This window comes from Galendromus occidentalis, unplaced genomic scaffold (genome assembly GCF_000255335.2).
Source record: "Galendromus occidentalis unplaced genomic scaffold, Mocc_1.1 scf7180000077073, whole genome shotgun sequence".
Lineage (NCBI taxonomy): Eukaryota > Metazoa > Arthropoda > Arachnida > Mesostigmata > Phytoseiidae > Galendromus > Galendromus occidentalis.
In genome coordinates, this window is record NW_003805061.1 from 213,589 (window position 1) to 225,705 (window position 12,117).

General features: G+C 51.1%; 4 protein-coding genes across 4 annotated transcripts; 1 reads left to right on the top strand and 3 right to left on the bottom strand.

Moving 5' to 3' along the window:
* Window positions 1-112: 112 nt before the first annotated feature.
* Window positions 113-1,666, top strand: LOC100908681 (sex-regulated protein janus-A). The gene is made up of 4 exons (XM_003740601.1): window positions 113-149; window positions 567-738; window positions 1,081-1,145; window positions 1,442-1,666. Exons 2-4 carry the CDS (start codon window positions 567-569, stop codon window positions 1,595-1,597), a joined length of 393 nt encoding a protein of 130 aa, XP_003740649.1. The 5' UTR covers window positions 113-149; the 3' UTR covers window positions 1,598-1,666.
* Window positions 1,667-3,963: 2,297 nt separating this feature from the next.
* On the bottom strand, window positions 3,964-5,843 carry LOC100899457 (cholinesterase). The gene is made up of 2 exons (XM_003740622.2): window positions 5,472-5,843; window positions 3,964-5,303 (listed from the first exon to the last, which is right to left on the bottom strand). The coding sequence occupies exons 1-2, from the start codon at window positions 5,811-5,813 to the stop codon at window positions 4,035-4,037; spliced, it is 1,611 nt and encodes a 536-aa protein (XP_003740670.1). The 5' UTR covers window positions 5,814-5,843; the 3' UTR covers window positions 3,964-4,034.
* Window positions 5,844-7,918: 2,075 nt separating this feature from the next.
* LOC100899598 (cholinesterase 1) lies at window positions 7,919-9,680 on the bottom strand. The gene is made up of 2 exons (XM_003740623.2): window positions 9,328-9,680; window positions 7,919-9,226 (listed from the first exon to the last, which is right to left on the bottom strand). Exons 1-2 carry the CDS (start codon window positions 9,670-9,672, stop codon window positions 7,919-7,921), a joined length of 1,653 nt encoding a protein of 550 aa, XP_003740671.2. The 5' UTR covers window positions 9,673-9,680.
* Window positions 9,681-9,950: 270 nt separating this feature from the next.
* Window positions 9,951-12,060, bottom strand: LOC100908826 (acetylcholinesterase-like). Its single transcript, XM_003740602.2, has 2 exons — window positions 11,537-12,060; window positions 9,951-11,418 (listed from the first exon to the last, which is right to left on the bottom strand). Exons 1-2 carry the CDS (start codon window positions 11,885-11,887, stop codon window positions 10,108-10,110), a joined length of 1,662 nt encoding a protein of 553 aa, XP_003740650.1. The 5' UTR covers window positions 11,888-12,060; the 3' UTR covers window positions 9,951-10,107.
* Window positions 12,061-12,117: the final 57 nt, after the last annotated feature.

The window sequence follows — 12,117 nt, forward strand, 5'->3', positions numbered from 1 at the left end:
CGTCGGGACCTCTGAACCTGCTAGCCGCTGCTCTCTTCTCGTTCGAGAAGCATAGGTTCTCTCTTGAGTGGCCAGATCGGTTTCAGCGGGCTGGTGCACAGCCTCAGTCAGCATACTCTCAGTGCACTTGAACTCGACCACCGACAAGAGTACGTATCTTTCATCTAGTGCACGATGTTTTGATGGAACTTCTGACCCGCTCGATCCGGTTCTCGCTCATGACGGAAAATGGTTCGAGCTTGTCACTCCTCTCCATGATTGATCCCCTAAAAAACCTGGAAGGTGGGGATCACCTGTCAGTGACCCCCGAGCTTGCGAGGCGAAAGCTGTGATGTTCGTGTCTTGAGTGAAAAGATTTCCGGGAAACGAATTCGGTCCCGAGGCGGATTAGGCATGGGAACCGCTCGGAATCCCTAAATGACAGCGTTGGGGGCGAGTTTTTTCTACTCGGAGATCGAAAGCTCCCATCTTCCACTATAGATGCACGCTAGACACTATCTAGCCATTCGTTCCTTTAGAAACCTGTGACCGCGAGAGTCTTCGATCTGATGCGCACACATTCTCAGATGGACAGTGTTCCGGACTGCAAGTTGGATTCGGGGCGTAACCGTTACGTGCTCATCAAGATCTACGTGAACAACGATGAAGAAAACGGAAGATACATCGTGCGAGGCTCTTCTCTCGCGCCCGACCACAAAACAATTTTCGAGGGTGAAGAAGAAGCCTTAAAGAAGTTGGGTGAGTTCGAACAATACGATCGCTTGTTCACAACCTGAGCGCTTCCGAACCGAGTAAAAATAAGCTTACATATGAGCATTCATCCCGCTCGCTTCACCGCTCTTGTCGATCGCAATATTCACGAAAGCGCCGAGGCGGGCTCGATTTCCGGAAAACGAGAAAGTGAGCAACGAGAGATATGATATAGGTAGTTGATAACCATTTCATCAGAAGGCCCGGAGACTGCCGAAACCTGCGCTAGAGAGTGATTCGAGCGGATCGACTCCGATTTCGATTTCTGATGCATCGAGGGCGTACCTTTATCGAAATGAGGTCTTGAACTACGATTTCCCCCATTTGCAGGAGTCGAGTGCGACTGTTGCGGTGGCGGATACGTGGTTCTCACACCGGAGGATAAGGAAGTCAGGGTGAGTAAACACCGAGCTCATCTGCTCAAGTGCGGAGCTCGCGTCCGGAGCTCACCGGCACTTTTTTCACTCGTGTCGGCCAGCGCAATGACCTCGAAGCAGAGATGATGAACTTCATGAATGATGAGCTCTTGGCGCGCGATGAAGGCTGTATGCGGATGAAATCTACTGCGGTCCGAGCGCGCCCCAGAGAACCGAATAGACGCAAGTCGAAGCGCACTTGAGAGATCATATCCTCTGCCTTGTGCGTTCGATGAGGAGTTCAGTCTCGCGGAACATGAATTCATATTTTCCAGGTATTCGGCATCTCTCAGTTCTTTGGCATGGCTGATCACTCGAAGGCCGTCGCTATTTTGGAAAAGAAATACCCAGGCCACTCAGTCTCGGCTTCTAACGAGGTCACCGATCAAAAGATTAACCGGAGCTCGATTCGGCCCGACAAGATGCCCTGAGCTCCTGGAACATCGAGAAGTCCACTAACAACGGATTCTACCCCGACAATAAAACGTCATGTTTGGTAATGATGAGCATTCTCTATCCATAAGAACGCTCTGAATTGAGAACATCCTCTGGGAGGATGCCTTGCATGCTTTCTGTATCTCGTCCTAATGCACGTGCATCCATCAAATGCCACGCGAGCGAATGTGCACAGAGTCTTTTGTTTCGTCCGGATGTCGACCGAACAATGCTCACCCTTCCACAAATGTTTAAGTAAAAAGCTCGCTCGGTAGCCGTGTCCTTTCGAAGAACGGAAACACAATTCATTTCGACCCTCTCCACAAGCTCGCTAAGACTCAAAAAACAGGATCTTTATTCCTTCCTGTGGACATATCTCTATCGCGACTCCTGCTGTTAAAAAAAATTACGCAGAACGCCGGCTCTCGGAGCCAGTCCTGGGGCAGTGCGGCACCCTCACTAAGCGTAAGAGCGATTCCAGATAAACCGATTTTCGAAAATGAACTCTAAATAAGCTTTTCCCTCGTGACCCATGGGTAAGGCAACGCCGAGCTCTCTCGTCCCTGCAAATGTATGTGAGGATATTTCTAGTGTTTTTCCGCTCACGAAATTCTTTAAGGTCAACGTCGGTGAATCGATGACCTCATCTTGATGCAGAGCATCTGTTGAGTCTAAGGAGAGGCGAGGGCGCTCTCGTCGGAGCTCTACGTCACAGCACTTCCTTCGCTCTGAAGGTTTCACATATGGGTAGATTCTCAATAGAATGACATTCTTCGACTGCGATGGATCGTTGTGCTGCGGTCAGTATCATGATAGCCTATTGATTCAACGAGATGGAGGCGTAGAAAGGTTGTAATACCAACACGGGACTTCCGAGTAGCGATGCGAAATCCCGGACCAGGCCACATCAGCCGGGACTTTTCTAATTGAGTTTCTGGTCCAGGGAAGGCGAATGCTTCTCCACGAACATCCTGGCCTTACTGAAAGAACGCAATACCAGAGTGAGAAAGGCCTGAGAATCGGAATCATAGTCTGTTCCGCGAGTGAAGCATGAACACTACCCATCTCCTTCGAGATAGTTCATGCGTCGTGAGAAATGTCCGAGAGCATTAACGCTCATCTCGGGCACACAACGGGACACTATGTTCGGGAGATCAGAACAATCCTGCTCTTCCAAGAGTCGGAATCCTGTTCGCTCTTACTTTGAGGGGGCCGAATTCCGTTGTCTGGAAGCGTATGGAACCAGCTTATCTCTGAGTCTCCCGTCGCGACGATTTCCAAGGTTTCGCGGATGTCGTGGCAGATTGCAAGTGCCCTGATCTCCAGCCACTGCAATCCGCTTGACTCAATCGACTTCGGCAGCAATGCGATGCATCCTTATCTGAATCTGGACTGGTCCCTGCTGAGAATGTTCTTCCCCACGATGAGCTGCGAGATTGCCCTGTCCTTGATTTTTCGATTGCCTCGCTGAGGATCGGAAGCAGGGAGATGGGGCGGTCGCCTTTCACGGGCACCGCGGGACGAAGTTTCAGTTCAGGATAGAGCTCTCATTCTCCACGATGGCAGAGCGGCATCCCGGCAGGGCGGCTTAAAAATCGGAGACTGCTTCGGGATTCCCGGATTGGACTGATCTATGGGACTCCAGAAATTCACCTCTCCTCGGATGTGTCAGAAAATTCTGCGCTCCAGTGAGGCTCGAGGGATGGGTACATCACCGCCGCAACTCCAAAGCAAGCGTAGGTGCAATGTGTGTGTATCCGTCGAATACTGGGCGGCATCGCTCTACGAAATTCTGACCTCCCACCGGAAACCGGAAGATGCTCAGTCTTCCGCAGATCTCCGAGTAAAAATCTCGAGTCTGTTTCGTTGCGCTGTTCTCCCGGTCGACAGAAGCGTGATCGATTCATACCCTTGGCATCTCCCCGCTTAATTTGCCTGGAGAACAAGCTGATACGCGGTTCGGGGGCATCAGGGAGATTCTTTCCTCGGAGGCATTCGCTGTGGGATTCCTCGAGTGTCATTATGATCATTCACTTCGAATATGGGTCTTTGGATGTGCAGAGGAGCGGCTTGATAAAGCGGATTCCATCAATATGGACATTCACTAAGAGTTTTGTTCAATAATCCAGTAACCTTGTTGACTCGGTGACAACACGGAAAATTCGCCAATTCAGTGGGACGCAAGACGCGAGGGAGAATTCGGATTCCCCTCTGTGAGCCTTCAGAAGTTTCGTCGATTATCAGAAGTTTTGTCGATCCTTGCCTCATCCATATACAGGGCATGCCCTCGTGGAATTCTTATCAATTTCGTCATTGTCTTAATGGAATGAAGGTGCATTTTGAAAAAAAAAAGCCTCACAACTCTCATTTTTCCAACTCATCCCGAACGTGCTCGTGTTCTCTCTTCTATTTCTCCTCAAAAAGCGAGTCAAATCAGGCTTGATGAGCATGGAAGAGTTCATCGCAGGCGGCTTCGCTCGCAGAGCCTTTCGCTCTTTTTGGCGTTTCATTGAAGATCAGGATCTCTCCCGATTTCGAATAGTCTGGCCACTCGACGCCGCGGAAATTCGGGTTCTCGTCGTGTTTTGCGAAGCTTGCGATCATATTCATGGCATCCAACGAGAATCTCTGGTCTCCTCCATCAATCGGTCCGTCGGCGTCGTCCAGGAATAATGCGCCCGAGAAGTGCAAGTAAGGAGAGAAATGATGAGCGCCGAGAAGTGACGGATCGAAAATTTTGAAATGAGTATCCTTGAGTCTTCGATCAAATCGATAAGCGAATACCTTATCGCTATGGCGAGAATAGTTTTTGATGAAACTATTGATTGGACAGGCGAATATACCATCACCCGCGAAAGCAGCCGCAGCTTTCCAGGAATTTCCCGAGTTCTCGTCCACATAGATTCTCCCGATTTTCTCCCTTATCTCGGATTGAGTCGCGTTCAATGGGAAATCGAATTTTTGACCGATGGCAGCGCAATAGTCTACTATTTCATCCTTCGTATGGTCAATCGTGAAATTGAAGTTTCGGTCCGCAAGGCTCACAAACATGGTCCCCTCATCACGCGCGTGACCGATGATCATGGGAATTTTACGTAGACTTGGGGATTCTTGTGCTAGAAACTCTCCGATGTCTTTCGGTAAGAAAACACCATCGGTCGTCGGAACGAATGAGGTGATTCCACCCAAACCGGTCGTTTCAGTTGAATTCGCGAGTAGATAATGAGCTGGAACATTCCTGAGACAGGCTAGGATCTCATCCGGGGCGTCTGGGCATCCTACAATCTCTGCGATTTTCCTGACTCTGGCGAAACTGCTCTCGGAGCTCTCGAAGAACCCATTGCTATTCACAACTCCGGCGTCCAGCACGGCTGCTCGGAACAGGTGCTCCCTGTCTACGATCGTTATTATCTGTGCTGCGATGGACATCGAACCAGCACTGCCCCCCATGACGGTGACCTTCTTCGGGTCGCCTCCGAAAGCTGCGATGTTTCTCTGGATCCATTGGAGCGCCAGACGCTGATCCTGCAGACCCAAGTTTCCGGGAGCAATCTCCTGCATGTCTGCGAAGCCGAATATACCGAGCCGATAATTGAGGCTGACGACGATCAAATCACCCAATCCTGCCTGGGGTTCTGCGCTCTGGAAGACGTCTGCGGAAGATCCCACGATGTATCCACCGCCATGAATTATCGCCAAGACCTTGGAATATAATGAAAATTCGAGATTAGTATTCGCTCCCGTCATTGGGCCGCGACCGCACCAACGGGAACGGGGCCTCTACGTCGGAACCAGCACGAAACGGTGCATTAGCCGCGAAGAGGAAACATCACGAGTCACAAGATACAGGAGGAAAAATTTAAGACTGACCGCTTTCTTATCGTCTTTTTTCGTTCCACTCTTCCGATAGACGTTGAGGTACAGACAATCCTCTTCGACGGAATACCGACCCAAGGGACACATTTTGAGTTGCGGGCATAGTGGCGGTAGCTCGGTGGCTTGAAAGTTTCCGACAGATCCAAAGGGTTGAGGCTTCGCAAACCTGAGCTCTCCGAGGGGGGGCTTCGCGTACGGGATCCCGAGGAAGGCTTCGATCTCTGTATCGAGTATCTTGTCGATTTTTCCGGAAATTCTCCCCACTTCTCCCTCGACGACGGGATTTGCAGAGACGAGCCCCAGGAGGAAACACACTAGAACCACTGCTGTGTCCATGGCGAATAGAACGCCTTCACCAACGGCAGCGTATTTGAGCTAGGAGGATCGAGAGCACCTTGCTCGAGTGGTTTAGAAGCGTCAAAACACTTGACTTCTAGCATCGATGCAGTCAGGCCGCATTCAGCGCTTATTTAGAGGACAAGCCTCATCATCCGATGCAAGCGCCACCAGACGAGCCGGCCCCACGTCATCGGGCCATTGAGTCCAGTCGTCGGCAAAAGGCGGCCCGAAGCGAATTAATACCCGACGTTACTGAACAGCGAATCTCATCGAGCAACCGTCGGTCGTTTTCTTGAAGACTTTGAACAAGTGGCAATAAGCACAGCCAGGATCCCAGCGAAAACATACGGAGCAAGCGAAATCCAGAGGAGAATGCGAGCCACGGTGGCTGAGTCGATCGCGATGTGCGCTTCGCCAATCCGGGCGCCCAAAGCTCTCGCCTTCAAGGAATATAGAGACCTGATCGAGAAAAGTCAGAGAGTCATGGCTATCCGCATCATCGGAGCCTACAAGACGATCTCGGCGGAGGCCGCCCTCGCTTAGTCGCGGGCGACTCCTTGGAGTTTGCTTGCCGCCAAAAGAACTGGCTCTACGAAGAAAAGAGCAAACGGAGTCGCCAAAATGGCCAAAACGCCGTCGACACGGAATTCACAGGGGAAAGAGATATCAGGGAGCGCACAGTGCTAGCGTGGCAGAACAAATGGGAAGACTCCACGACAGGCCGGTGGTCACACAGCTGCATACCTGAGCTGAGCAGGTGGCTCAGACGAAAGCACGAGGAGCTCACCTACTACACGACACAGGTGTTCTCTGGACATAGCGATTTCATGGAGTACCCGGCCGCGAGGAAAGTCGCACCAACCGAAGACTGCACCAGACACCCTCGCGGCGAAATAGTCGAGGTACACCATACGGTTCTCGAGTGCCCAGAATTCGCCTCGCAGAGACAGAGGATGACATCCCGAACGGTGCCAGAGATCCTGTATCAGATGCTAGCGAGCGGAGCAGAGTGGGAGCGCAACACGCGGATTCTAGATGATATCATGAGAAGGAAGGAAACCATCAATAGGAGGAAATAGTGAAAACCCTGTGCCGACCCGGCTCTTCCTGCAATGAAGAAGTGGAAATGGCAAGACGAGAGACCGATAGAGCCTGGAGCTACACGACAAGGAGACCGGAGGAAATAATCGGGGACGGCGGCTCCGGCCCTTTCCCAGTTCCCGGTTTCCTGTGCTCAGTTCGCATGCATTCCTTCAATGAAGAAATAAGAAAAAAAAACGCCGGTCGTTATGCTCCGTTGAAATTCGGGCGTGGGAAGAGGATTTCGTACCTTTGTCATCACAGTCATGGCTTTCCTCTACATGCATCATCGTGGGATGCCTCTGCATCGCTCACACTCAATTTCAAGTCTGAGCCGAAACGCTTAGCATCCTGGTCATAGTGGAGCATGGTCCGCGGCAATGACAACAGAACGCCCAAAAGGATGAGGGAGCTTCCTGGAGCAACTTGAGGGCTCCCCTTTCTTTCCGCGGGACGGATACGACTCGCTCTCGATCTTGCTTCGGGTGGTCTTGGCAGATCTTCACTCAATTGCGATTAGCTCTCGTATGAACGGTTTTTAACCCCAATAGGAGTGTCAGCGATCGGATGGCGAGAAATATTAGTCGAAGGAAGTTGCTGGCTTGGAGAATGCGGAGACAAATATAGTGTTGCGGTGGAGAGTTTCTTCGAGAATGGTGACCATTGAGAGAGACTGAGGGCACCGGTGTCCAAAACCCTCCTGAGTCTCGGGGTTCTGGGAAGCCCGGAGCCGAGCGGGATTTCTGCCAGGAAGAGTCGGGGAAACATTCGGATGACTCTGCTTCACCTACTGCATGAAGATCCCCGTAGGCAGTGCCCGCTGCTTTGCTGGATATGCGGACGGGCTCCACGATATCCAATGTCCGGGAGCGAGCAGAGAGAGGAGAAGAGGAGGCGGAGGAGTCCTTACACCTGATTCGATATTCTGAGTTGGGATGGGATTCTCAGAAGGGAGTAGAGGGTTTGAGCGAATTAACGCCTTCCGATGGCAACAATTTCTAACACAGAAGAATGCCTATATTTTACAGTTCGGTTCTCAGTTTTATGTTGCTGCTTTTCTTCGGTAGCGCGTTGTTCGACGATTGAAACAACGCTCGACAATTGTGTTCACTCGGGAGTCCATCTCTCACCCACGGGGTTTCATGTAAGTAGAGAACTTCCTCAGATTCTGCGAAGCGTGGCCATTTCAATCCCCTGAATTCGATTGGTTCGACTGCTTTTGCGAACCTCGAGATCAGGTCAATCGATTCGAGGATGAAAGTTCGATCATCCGGATGAAGAGGCTCAGGCCCCAAGAATAGAGATCCGCAAAAATGCAAGAAGGGCGATAGATGGAAAGCTCCGAGGATGTTGGGATCGAGAATCTTCGCGTAAACAGATTTGAGTTCCCGTTCGAACTGATACACGTAAACTTCCTCGTTGTATTGAGTATAGCTTCGAATGAAATTATTGATTGAGCATTTGAAAATTCCATCGGACTGTAAGGAGGCGATGGCTGCGAGAGAATCATTCGGATGCCTCTCGATGTACAGACGGCTCAAAAGTTCTCTAGTCTTCTCTTCCCCAAAGTTCAGCGGATAGTCGTAGTTTTGAGAGAGCAGCTCCATGTAGGCCATGACTTCGTCTGTCGACTCCGGGTTCGGATGATCTTTCGCCATGAATTTGCTGCTGACGAAAAAAGAGCCTTCATCTCTCGCGTACCCAATGATGGTTCGAACCTTTCGAAGATTGGATGAATTCTCCCGGACGTAGTCCTCGACCTCGCGAGGAATGAAGTCTCCGTCTAGTGTCGCCACGAAATACGAAATCCCGTTATCGCCGGTTGTATTCAACGAAAAGGCAATCAGACGTTCTGCTTCGATTTTCCGGAGACAATCCACCATTTCCAAGGAATGCAAGGGACAGCCGACTTGTTCCGCAATCTTCGTGAGTCTCGAGTAACTACTATCAGAATCCTCATGGAAGCCGTTGCTCGCCACGACTCCAGCGTCCATAACGACGGAGCTGAATAGATTCCTCTCGTCGATTGGCGTGATGATCTGAGCTGCTATCGACATGGACCCCGCGCTCACTCCCATAACCGTGACCCGTCCAGGATCTCCACCGAAATCCGCTATATAATCCTGAACCCACTCCAGGGCCAAGCGCTGATCGCGCAGGCCCAAGTTGCCCGGGGCGAACTCCTTCATATCAGCGAAACCGAGAATTCCGAGCCGATAATTCAGACTGACCACGACCACATCTCCTAATCCTGCGAGAGCGGCCGTATTCTGCAGAGGATCAGATGAAGATCCGGCTACGAAGCCGCCGCCGTGGAGGGTCACGATCACCTTGAATTATTCGCTCCCGTTGAGAGTAGGTATGATCCTCGAGCTCCGATCAGGAGCCAGGAATGTGACTAGGAACTCAGAAGACCACGGCGGATACTCACAGCTTTTTTGTCGTTCACATTCGTACCCTGTCTCCGAAAAACATTCAAACGTAAACAATCCTCGCTGAGTTTCCTGTTCTCCGGTGCTAGCGGCCCCGAGCTGGGCTGAAGACAGGATGGTCCATATTCGGTGGCTTCGACTTCGCCGACGGCTCCAAACGCTCTCGGCAGCGCGAATCGGTGCTCACCCACAGGCGGCTCAGCGTACGGTATTCCGAGGAAGAACTCGATGTCTACATCGAGAACTCTCTGAATCCGCCCGCTTATCCGTCCGAGTTTGCCAACGACGATTGGTTTGCCTGAGAGACCGACAATGAAACAGCACAGCAGAATTAGGAGCTCCATCACTTGAGCGGAATAATTCGCCATGGCGTCTCCTGGAGTCGCTTTTGAGGCCCATCAATCTGCCAGGAGAGAGGAATTCGGTCGAAATGTGATAGCCCTCGTCAAAATATCAAAATACCCTTCGGTCTTACGAGCTCGTTTCTATTTGCTCGATAGAATACGCCATCCCTCTCCACCGCGTTTCGCACAGATCGACTCCTTGTCCGGTCCCGGGCATTGGGCGATCAAGAATGGGTAGAGATCTGGGAATCTCTCTAAAAATCCGTGATCGAATTCTCTCCGGCACAACTTGATTCACCAGAGCAGTTTATTGATGAGCGCGCTCAGTCGACAATGATGAATTAGATATCTTTCGTCAAGTATTCAGTATTTCCCACCTGCCCCAAAAATTACAATATTCCCTGAAGCCCGGGGATCTTCACATCGTCGGTGATGCTAATTGATCTTCATCCACACCTTCCCTGTCTTGTAGGGTGGGGTGAAAACCTCATCACAAATGCTTCTTCTCAGCAGTCCCCCGCGCAGCCTGGGTTCGTCCCTTATGACGAGAACCTTGCCGGTTTCGGCAAAACTCGGCCATTCTAAGTCTCGGAATCTCGGATTGCTCTCCTGGTCTGCTACGAAGTCGGTTATCATCTTCATCGTATCCAACATGAAGCGTCTGTCTTCCGGCGCCATGTCGCCAGGCTTAACGTACAGGAACAAGGAGCCTACGAAATGTTGAAAAGGACTGGTGTGGAAAACCCCGAGGTCTTCCATTTCGGGGAGGTAATTCTTCGAGAATTTTCGCTCGAAATGATAGACGAAAACTTCGGATGTCCTGCGGCATAATTGCTTAATGAAATTATTCGTGGGGCACTTGACAACACCATCACCTTGGAAAGTAACTACGGCACGCCGAGGCCATTTCTCGTGTCTCGCGGCGTAAATCTCTTTGACCGTATCCTTCGTCAAACGATCACGGACATCAAGAGGGTAATTGTACGCGTCCGAGAGCTTCAAACAATAGTTAGTTATTTCGTCTTCTGTTTTGTCTTCGGTAAAATTGAAGGTCGATTTGGTGTAATTCGTGAATAATGTTCCCTCGTCTTCAGCGAAACCGATCATTAGGCGAACTTTCTTGAGTAAGACGTTGTTATCATCGATGAAAGCGTCCGGTCTCGTCGGTATGATGAAGCCATCTGCGGTTGGAACGAAGGCGGCCAAGCCGTTCGCGGGCATATATTCCTCGGAGAGTGATATCAAATCTTCGAGATCCGAGTCCTGGAGGCATTCGATCATGTCGCGAGAATTGAGTGGGCATCCCAAGTCGTACGCAATTTTGCTTATCCGTCGGAAACTCGATGTCGTGTCTTCCAAGAGTGCGTTACTCGAGAGCACGCCACCATCCAATATCGCAGTGTGAAAGAAGTCTCTGTTGTCAACGAACGACATGATGTGCGCGACGATGGACATCGATCCTGCGCCGGTCCCCATTACAGTGACATCGTTGGCGTTCCCTCCGAATTCGCCGATGTTCTCCTTGACCCAGGCTAGAGCTGCTCGTTGATCGTGGAGTCCGAGATTCGCCGGCGCGAATTCTTTGAGATCAGCGAAACCGAGGACTCCGAGTCGGTAGTTGAAGGTGACCAAGATGACATCACCTGCCGCCACAAGAGCTTCGGGATTCTGGTGCGGGTCCGCCGATGTGCCGTGACTGAATCCTCCGGGTTGAAGGAACAAGCCGCCGTGAAATATGACGAGAACCTGACGGTCAAGGAGGGGAAAAAATTATTTCTAGCAAGAAATATCTTTCGTTTTGACTCTCCTGAGATCCGTACAGCCCGAGCAGCTCAAACCCATTGAGGCTCGATGGAATACTCACGGCTTTCTGATCGTTCAAATTTGTTCCCCGTCGTCTGAAAATGTTCAGATACAGACAGTCTTCGCTTTGCGATATATTGCTCGCTTGGGCGAGAGACCCGACGATTTGAGGACATGCGGGCGGATAGGCTGTGCCGTTCAGCTTCAACTCCGGGAAGAGACCGTATTCTTGCGGTTTCTCGTAGCGGAGCAATCCCACGGGAGGTTCCACGTACGGGATCGAGAGGAAGGATTCCATGTCCACATCGAGAATCCTGGTATACACCCCGACGATCGTTCCGCGAGAAGTCGTCACTTCTGGATTGCACGTGACGGCGACGAAAAAGTAACACAAAAGTCCGAAACGCATCATTCTCGTCTTATATTCGAAACTAGAGGAGAAGCGTAAAGTTGAAAATCACGGCTCTTCGAGGGGAGCAAGGAACGTAGTCATTCGCATATCACCGCGTCATCGGACCTATCACTTGACTTTCGGCCTTTCTGCCTGACGATGGCACTGACCCTTCATTTGCCGCCTCCACGGACGGGTCCGAGTCTGCTGCGCTAGAGACCTCCCAATGGTGGAATACGTCACGCTAAGCT

Excerpts from the sequence above, each read along its gene's own strand:
- LOC100908681 (XM_003740601.1), top strand. The coding sequence starts at position 567 with ATGGACAGTGTTCCGGACTGCAAGTTGGATTCGGGGCGTAACCGTTAC. Across the intron at positions 739-1,080 it reads AGAAGCCTTAAAGAAGTTGG|GAGTCGAGTGCGACTGTTGC; the intron begins GTGAGTTCGAAC and ends CCCCATTTGCAG. Across the intron at positions 1,146-1,441 it reads CGGAGGATAAGGAAGTCAGG|GTATTCGGCATCTCTCAGTT; the intron begins GTGAGTAAACAC and ends CATATTTTCCAG.
- LOC100899457 (XM_003740622.2), bottom strand. The coding sequence starts at position 5,813 with ATGGACACAGCAGTGGTTCTAGTGTGTTTCCTCCTGGGGCTCGTCTCT. Across the intron at positions 5,304-5,471 it reads AAAAAGACGATAAGAAAGCG|GTCTTGGCGATAATTCATGG; the intron begins GTCAGTCTTAAA and ends TTATATTCCAAG.
- LOC100899598 (XM_003740623.2), bottom strand. The coding sequence starts at position 9,672 with ATGGAGCTCCTAATTCTGCTGTGCTGTTTCATTGTCGGTCTCTCAGGC. Across the intron at positions 9,227-9,327 it reads ATGTGAACGACAAAAAAGCT|GTGATCGTGACCCTCCACGG; the intron begins GTGAGTATCCGC and ends GAATAATTCAAG.
- LOC100908826 (XM_003740602.2), bottom strand. The coding sequence starts at position 11,887 with ATGATGCGTTTCGGACTTTTGTGTTACTTTTTCGTCGCCGTCACGTGC. Across the intron at positions 11,419-11,536 it reads ATTTGAACGATCAGAAAGCC|GTTCTCGTCATATTTCACGG; the intron begins GTGAGTATTCCA and ends CTTGACCGTCAG.